At 37.0% G+C, this 8,604-nt stretch overlaps 1 protein-coding gene across 1 annotated transcript; it reads left to right on the plus strand.

Moving 5' to 3' along the window:
• The first annotated feature begins 2,677 nt into the window (after positions 1-2,677).
• Positions 2,678-8,494, plus strand: spata7 (spermatogenesis associated 7). The gene is made up of 12 exons (XM_071497820.1): positions 2,678-2,914; positions 3,915-3,977; positions 4,083-4,172; positions 4,372-4,419; positions 5,198-5,301; positions 5,511-5,968; positions 6,053-6,098; positions 6,356-6,477; positions 6,586-6,636; positions 6,806-6,883; positions 7,013-7,070; positions 7,219-8,494. Exons 1-12 carry the CDS (start codon positions 2,872-2,874, stop codon positions 7,864-7,866), a joined length of 1,809 nt encoding a protein of 602 aa, XP_071353921.1. The 5' UTR covers positions 2,678-2,871; the 3' UTR covers positions 7,867-8,494.
• Positions 8,495-8,604: the final 110 nt, after the last annotated feature.

Below are 8,604 nucleotides of genomic sequence, written 5' to 3' on the forward strand. Positions count from 1 at the left end.
GTGGGAAACGGCGCATTATTTATGAAGTTCAATAGCCAGAGACAAGTCACCTCTTCCATCCCGTCAGACCCCCGTAAATCGTGAACTTAGTCAGATGATGAGGCTGAATTTCTGAGCAGGTCAAACTGAACTGCTTAAGGGATTGTTAAGTGCAGAATGGATCTGTAGGCTTATGTGTAAATGCCCTTTTTTTCATTTCAGGGTTAGGGTTAGGATTATGTGGCTAAAACGCCCTACGTTAAGTTTTCAGGTTATATTTAAAGAACCATACTCTTGTTTTTGCTTGTTTTTGTCCATTCATCGTCATCTGTGCATTATTTATTTCGTTGAATGCGTTTTCTACCCACACTCCAGATGAGCATTGGTTTCCATTAGTTTCACTGAGCTATTAATTACTTCCTTTGCAGACCTGAAACTTAATAAGTAATTTATTATTATTTATATTATCATTATTATCATTAGTAGTAGTAGCTAGTAGTAGTAGTTGTACCACTACTACTACTAATGATAATATAAATAATAATAAATGACTTATTATCTTTTCATTTTGTTTTTCTCACAGTTAGCTTGTTATGTGAGTTTTAAGACACTGAAGGAGTAACAAAACAAAACATAATGGACCTTACAGATCAGTATTTACAACAAAAGCTACAAATGACTAATACAAAATATGGATCAAGGCCCACTATAAATATTATTAACTCAACTTGTGCTTTACCTGTAATCAAAAAGTCAAAATCTCTGCTGTGAAAAAGACACATGAATATGGAGAATTTAGGAATGATTAGGAAACAAGACCAAAGTTCAGGTTAATGATACGGGTGAAGTACAAGATGGACAAACTGCACCTATTTCTACATCTAAACCACTGCATTAACAGTTATAATTTTGTGGGCACATGAAGTGAAGCAAGCAGACGTTGCTAATTGAAAACTTTGATTTAAACATTAAAAAATCATGAGTGTTTCTCAACTAAATTAAAAATAAAGCCCTGTGTCTACAAGATAACTCATCTGGTGTTAAAAAGTAACATTGATAAAGTTAATGTCATTCAGTTTTATGGTAAAACATGATGCATGAATAAATCAGTTTACACCAATTAGTGTCTTTTTAACTGATTTCAATACAAAGGGGAAAAATGAAAAATACTACACGAACCACACGTTGGTTTGTTTTTAAGGCTAATGATGCTGTTTAAAAAAAATCTGTTTCACATGTTGCCTGTTACACTGCTATTAAGTCATTCACAATCCTTTGTTGGTCAATGACGTGTGGGGTTAAAAGGTCTATCAAACAATGCAAGGAACATGGCAGAATTAACAATATACCGCTGACAGAATGTTCTCATGAGCAACACATACTCAGTTTAATCAGATTTTCTATTTGTTGCACTCTGTGTTTTGCTGCATTGGTCAGTTTTTCACACTGACACATTACTGTAAATGAGGCCACTGATGGTTGTGCTTTTCATGATAATGGCACACTAAGGTCAGTCCATGTTGCTGTAATGAACACGAGCCATCTCATGGTTATTCATGAAGTGGTAAGGACTCAGGACCTTGTGGAGCGTGGATGAGACAGAACTTGAATTGATAATGCCGATTTTTAGTAGCCACACAAACAACCACAGAATGCTGTTTCAGTTTGGGTAACTAGGTAAGTGGCTAAGATGTCATAGGCTACATGAACCCCCCATAACATAGTGCACATTACAGTTACATACAATATAGACTTTTTCACGTAAGACTTTTTGACATGTAACAGTTGGAAAAGCACAGGTGTAAATAATAAAATTAATGATGGGGGGATTTTATTAAGCTGCTTGAATAGAAACACTTGCATAGAAAGGAGCCAACACTTGTGCTTTTCCCACTATGACAAGTCAAAATTGGCCCTATACCTGTTGTGAAAATGGCTTTTACACAAGCACAAAATGACTGATCTTCTAATGACAACATTAAGTCATAGTTCCTCTTATGTCTCCTCTCATGGGGAAAAGATGGGTGAATCAGGCAGCTCAGCGATAGACAGGGTTCCTGTCAAGTGTAATAGATATTTACAGTTTCAGGGCCCTGAGAGAGCTGTTTTCAAAGGGTGTTGAATTAGCACCCCTCCTCTTGTGAATATCCAAATAACTACACAATAAGGAAGACATCTGAACAGAATTCACTGCAGATACAGCTGCATGTCTGTGTTATCCTGTTCTTACTTGCCAGGCACAGGACAACATGCCGCTGCATTTTATGACCGTTGAGGACAATATAGCCTGGCTTTTCCTGTACTTTATGGGCTTCACACTGGCTCCACTTGCATCACCCTGTTTGTCTAATGAACAGTGGCTCCAAAAATACCACATCCACACCCAGATATCCCTCAATGCTAAGACACAAATATTCATGGTGGGTTTTTAATCATTTTTTCTACTTTTCTTTCTGTTGTTTTTAGTATTTGTTGTCAATACTGTGAACTCAGTACCATTGCCAGTGGATCTACATCAAGGTAAATAATGTCATCTATTTAATGACAAATAATTTATATAATTATTCTGCTAATGCGTTTTGTCGTTAAATACCTTTTTTTTTGTCAAGTTATTTGTGTCAGGTGTGTGTCTTTGTTTTTGCGTGTAGGGGTGGGTGGTGTAAGGCGTGTCCTTCCTTACGCAAGAGCGTGATGACGCAGACTATCGTAGCAACCAGCATGGCGACGGGGAAGCTTTGCTTGGCATCCCATCTGCTTATAAACTAGTATTAGGTTGTTACCATTGCGTTGCTGGATTATATTAGAGCGTTACAATGTTTACAGTTAAGTACACTGTCGTTTCTGCGTGTACCCAAGCGCCACGGTCGCTGTCCCGGGATATTTCCGAGGAAAATGGGATACGCTGAGTGGGACATTACCATGGACTCGAGAATAGGTATGCTAAGTAAATACTATTAGCATTAGCTAGCTGTCTGGCTAGTTAATCAGCAGATGGAATCAAATTCAATTTGTGCTTAGGCAGCGAACTAAAGATAAACACATGCTGACACTCCAGTTTATGTAGACAATGATCGCCGGTCAGCCCTTTGCTCACACTGCTTGTTCTCAAAACTTAAAATTGAAATCCAAAGCCAAGTTAGCTTGTAATACGATGCTTCACCTAACTAAGCCAGCTAATGTTAGGTTACATTATTTTCGTCCTTCAAGTTGAAGACGATATATCAGCTGTTTTTGTCGTATGTCAAAAATAATGTTTACGTTTTCTTACTGTTAGCTTTTACATCTGTATTACCCGTTATTACTGTAAACCAGAACTATACTAACTACAGAAACAAAAAGAATAAACTGACCAATAGTAAAGCTGAATAAAAACAATGATTTTTATATATATATATATTTTTATTGTTTGCTTCACATATCTGTAACTTGCCTTGAAAAAATAATAACACACACACTACTGCTAATAATAACAACATACTAGAGCAAGAAGACAAAAGTATAAGCGTCAAATAAATAATATCATCCCCCACTATAGGACTGCAAGGTGAATGTTATAATATTGCTTTAACAATATTTAAAGCCTTTTGTATATAAGTGTGATCATTTATTCAATAAATAATGAATAATTGTAATTAAAAATAAAAAATAATAATTGAATAATGACACATTCCCATCACATGCTGTCACGATTAAGTTGTTAATATTACTTATTTTTTCTGATAAACAGTCAACAACCCCAAAGGTATTGACTTTACAATGTTAAAGAAAATAAAACTGGTAAATCATTACATTTCAGAATCTATTATCTATCTATTTTGTCATGCTTTATAAATTACTTAAATTGTGAATCATTTATTAAAACTTTCATTAATAAACTATGAATCCACAAATCTTTAGATTGTCAACAGGTCCATGTCCATCTATGTTCATTTTAGGGAGTGTGTCATCTGGACTGGGGTGCAGCGGTGCTATGAGAGGACAGACCACGAAAAGTAGCCGTAAGTATCAATTTGCACTCTAACTCAACTGAGTATTGGTCATTTCTAAGGTATGACCTTTGTTTCACAGTGTACTGTATGTTGTTCTCTGTCTTGTGTTTTCAGCTTTCTGCCCCCGCTCCTCCAGCAAGTTGACACAATCCATCATTAAAGACCACATGGTGTCTCATTACAAAAAGGTTTACTCAGCTAAAGGTGAGCCACATGGCAGGAATTCATTATGGTCCTTACAGTGACATTCAGTAGACCAGACAAATTCAGCTTCCGCATACATAATATGTGTATCTGTTGAGGTGGTTAAAACAAGTATCTGTGTTGCATTATAATTAGATTAATAATAATCTGTTATGATAACCTTATAATATTATAATCTTACTTTATTCTTCTTCCACAGCTGCCATTGATGCCTCAGTACCCAAAAGCATGATACACAGTGTAAAGTGTAAGTACCCAAGTTTGAAATATTAAAGGATTAATTCAATGCAAAACACTTGTAACCTTCTGTTTAAATGCAGATGTACCTTAGATTTCTGGGCTGAATCTTTTTAGGTCATATATTGATTATTTTAGCACAATCACAATTAATACACAATGAATAAATAGATGCTTTACAGGTGTCTAGATGAAACCACTAACAGTTAACTTTTGGTTTCTCTGTGGTTATCAGAATAAAACACCACCATTTTTTTTCTGAAGTCAGCTCATTGCACCAGTTTTCAGTTGTTCTGGAAGACATGCATCATAGTACAGGAAGAGACCAGTTGCTGCATTAGCCTCTATAAGAAATAATACAATGCAGCCCGTCATCAGATTTGAGTACAGAATGCAACTCATCCTCATCTCTAATGGTTACAGTCATGCTCTCATCTTATTACGGTATTATGCTGACCCTCACATACTTCACAGTTCAGTGCAATGAGTTTTCACCCGTTCTCTTGGGGCTAGTGAGAGTCATTCCAGGAAATGAAGTAAATCACAGGGTTGGTTAAGGAGTTGCAGGAACAACATAAATGTTAAGTACAGGATATTTTCTTTTACAGAATAACCCATGGGATATATTGACTATCAGTACACATAACAGTGTTGGATTATCGAAGAGTTCCTATATCTTTTAAAAACACATATGACATTATATGAAACTGCTTTGCTGTCAATTATAGCTAGACAGTGCAGAGTAGACTATCTTATGCACTTATTCAATATTTCATACCTGTTTACAGACAATGACCAGATCAGGAAGGATCGCTTGAAGAAAGGGGTTCGTCCTCAGTCAGCCCATTCTCTCTCAGAGAGGAATAGCAGAGCCTCGTCCTCCTCAGCCCAGGTGAGGCATCAAGGCAGAGTCACTGATGTGTTTTCTCATGACTTCAACTTATATTAATGTATCAGAAAATGCAGTATGTGTGGTATTACCTAGAAGAGAAAACTGGACTATCACATGCGAAAGCTTTAAATGCAAAGTCCACATTATTTGTCATTCAAATGTTTTCAGTATGTACAATATCTAATTCAGTACAATCTTTGCTTTTTTAGAGTAGACTATCTGTGCAGTATGATGACAGCCCATACCTCTGCTCGAGGAGTTCCATGGTCTCCAGCCCAAGGTTCAGCACCTCCTTTCATGCTAAGGAGATTGTTTATCAGTCGTGTAAGCCGGACCATTCTCATCACACTCGCTCAGCATCAGAGGTTAAGTACCGAAGCCCAGAGTCAGCTTTGCACAGAAAGCAGTCAGCATGTTCACTTGGAGCTTTTGGAGATCAGAGTTGCTACAAGACTTTCCAGGACCCTGTCCAGAAGACATACAGCGGAGACTTGCTCGAGAAACACTCACAGCACTTTACCCAAGACAAACCTTTCACCCCTAAGACCCTGAAATCAGATAAGAGCTCATACCTGGCAAAATATCGCTACTACAGAGCACCACGTAGGAAACCTACTCAGGACTGCACCAGCTCAAAAATGACGCAACAGGAAACATATGACAGAAGGTATTTTCAAATCATCTCAGTAAATTTCATTCAGCATGTGCGCCAGAATCTTAAAATATCTTAAAGTCTATCTCTTTTATGCAGCACAAAAACCAAGGAATACCCACAGGAATTTGATGAGCCATCTCAGGTAATTTTGAGGATTAAACTGGATTATTCATAGTTATTTTCCAATGTCATGTCTTATACCCATCAGAGAAATGTCAGTGTAATGTCTGTAAGTTGCCTACTTTTAAATAAAGGTTAGTAATATTTGTGTTGTTTATTGTCCATTTTAAAACATAAATAATGAAGTGAAAATGAAGCTCAAATATGTATTTGATCATGATAAAATGTCAGGAATATGGAATATCCCTTTTCTTTTTACAGTCTTTTTTTGTTTTACAGGGATTTATTACAGAGCATGAGTGGTCTGAGGACGAGTTCAATGGCACATATTTCTCAGCATCTAGACAACAGAGTCAAGTAAACAAGAGCAGGGACCATTATCTCTTTGACTCCTCATTCAGGTAAGATTGTGAAGCTGAAATAGTATGGTGTGTTTTATTCATAATGTTGTTCCTTGTATGTTTCTGTCTAAACCTCTGAAAGAATGAATAATAAGCCTCTTCTTCTAGGGTCTCACCAGAAGGTGGGAAGTCACCCATTATGAAGACTGTATCTGCAGAGTAAGTTCTCTTGATGATGTCTAATGCATGTGCAGCTTTTAATTCAGAAAGTAGAAAATATTGCCATATGTGTTATAATTTAACAAAGTGGTTATTAAGAGAATCATAATAACTATCTAAAATGATGTATTCACCATGAAATGAATTATTCTCATCTGTTCCTCAACAGGGAGGAAGAATTAATGTACCTCGAATTTATTTCTGCTGTAACAGAGGATATCTTGTCCAGGGGGCACATCTCTGGCAGGTTTGTTGACATTTCTATGCCTTATGTAAGCATATGTGTACACATAATTTAATAAGTTAAACAGTGGCTAATCTCTGTGACAACCTCCTGAGTCATTACTGTAGTGTAAGTGTCTATGTCCTCTGCAAGGATCCTAGACCGGGTGATAAAGCGCCATATTGACATGAATCGACATCAGCTTGATGAGGTGAGCATATAACTCAATGAATAATGCCAAATATGCATTAGCAAGTCTCTTTAAACTGTTGGGGTAACCCTTTAAATAAATATTTGAAAAAAAGAATTGAGGGTTCTTGAACTTCTTCCCATGCATCCGATTACTTTGCTTGTTTTAGGGTAAAATGCGCCACCTTCTGGATGTGCTGCGTAAAGATTTTGAAGAGCCAACCAACGTATCCACCTCCAGTACAGAGCTTGAAAAAAAGGAGAATGATCTGCTTGATTCACTCCTACCACATCTGGAATCAGGGGGGAAACAAGTGAAGACCAAAGAAAACAGTGACCTGTTTCCCTATGCATCACTGATTAAATACTGCGATTCACCACATTACACTGATGTCTTATCAGTGTCTACAACCCTATGTTCTCCTGAAAGGACCGCTTCACCAACAACAACAAATGAAAAGAACGAGGAGAGTAACAATAAGGAAAAGTGCATTGGCTCTCCTAGGCTCAGTGAGCATGTTACCAATAATACAGGAATCAGCGAAGAGGACTTCCAACACAGTCAAATAGGCACACCTGCAACAAACGAAGAGGTCAGCAATGAAAACCATGAATACACCACTGTAACCAGTGATGAAGGATTTCATCAAGACCAAGCTGAGGTCAATTATGATGAGCAATCCAAAGAGCTTGAGGATCTGGGAAGAAGTTTCTCAGAGACACTCCATGTGACCAGCAGTACACACTGTCACAATGTGGAAACTGCTAATGAGCAACATGCAAATATAGCTGCTTCTGTCAGTGATGATGAGTTCTGAATTTTTCCGTATTCAGGGGTTGAAATCATTTAATGTTTTTGTTACCAAGTGAGTGTTGTCCCAGTGAGAAATGTAATATTTTAATGTTCTAAAAGTATATTTTTGTGAATGAAATTGAACACTGGTTGTGTTTCCATATTTTTACAAGCCCCACCAATGAGGTGTTGTAGTCTTTTTACAAAAGCACAATGAAAATTCCACATGTGCAAACAAAGTTCTGCAAGTAAATCAGAAACATGAATGTCTGGTTTGGAAGATTTTGAAATGGGCATGTACTTGAGTCATAGCTATTTAGCTGCATTTGATATCCTAAGTAATTTCAAAATTATTGCGCCATGGTAGCCAGTGTGATTTGCAAATTTGCAAAGAATAGTCCACAGTACTGCACTGATGTCAGATGTTTGGAATTAGTGCTTTCTTTTAGTTTGAGTGGATTGTGCCCAGTCAGTCTTAAAAATGATGTAGCTGCTGTTTACATTTTCAGTTTTCTAGAAAAACAACGCTGTTACAAATTAACTTATAATTGTTGTGTGTTTGACTTAACATATGCCTCTGACATGTAGCTACTAGAAGTTGACTGTCACCAGAAAGTGTCTTTACAATCGCAATAAATTTTCTACTCTTCTGATTCTTGTATGCTTTGCATCTGATTATTAAGACTTTATAAACTGGTAATTACTCAGTCTGCAGCAAATATACGCGGCCATTATTACCACATTTGGGGATCGTGCCTTGGGC

Source organism: Trachinotus anak, unplaced genomic scaffold (genome assembly GCF_046630095.1).
Source record: "Trachinotus anak isolate AG129_WGS33_773 ecotype Australia unplaced genomic scaffold, CSIRO_AGI_Tana_v1 ptg000015l, whole genome shotgun sequence".
NCBI lineage: Eukaryota > Metazoa > Chordata > Actinopteri > Carangiformes > Carangidae > Trachinotus > Trachinotus anak.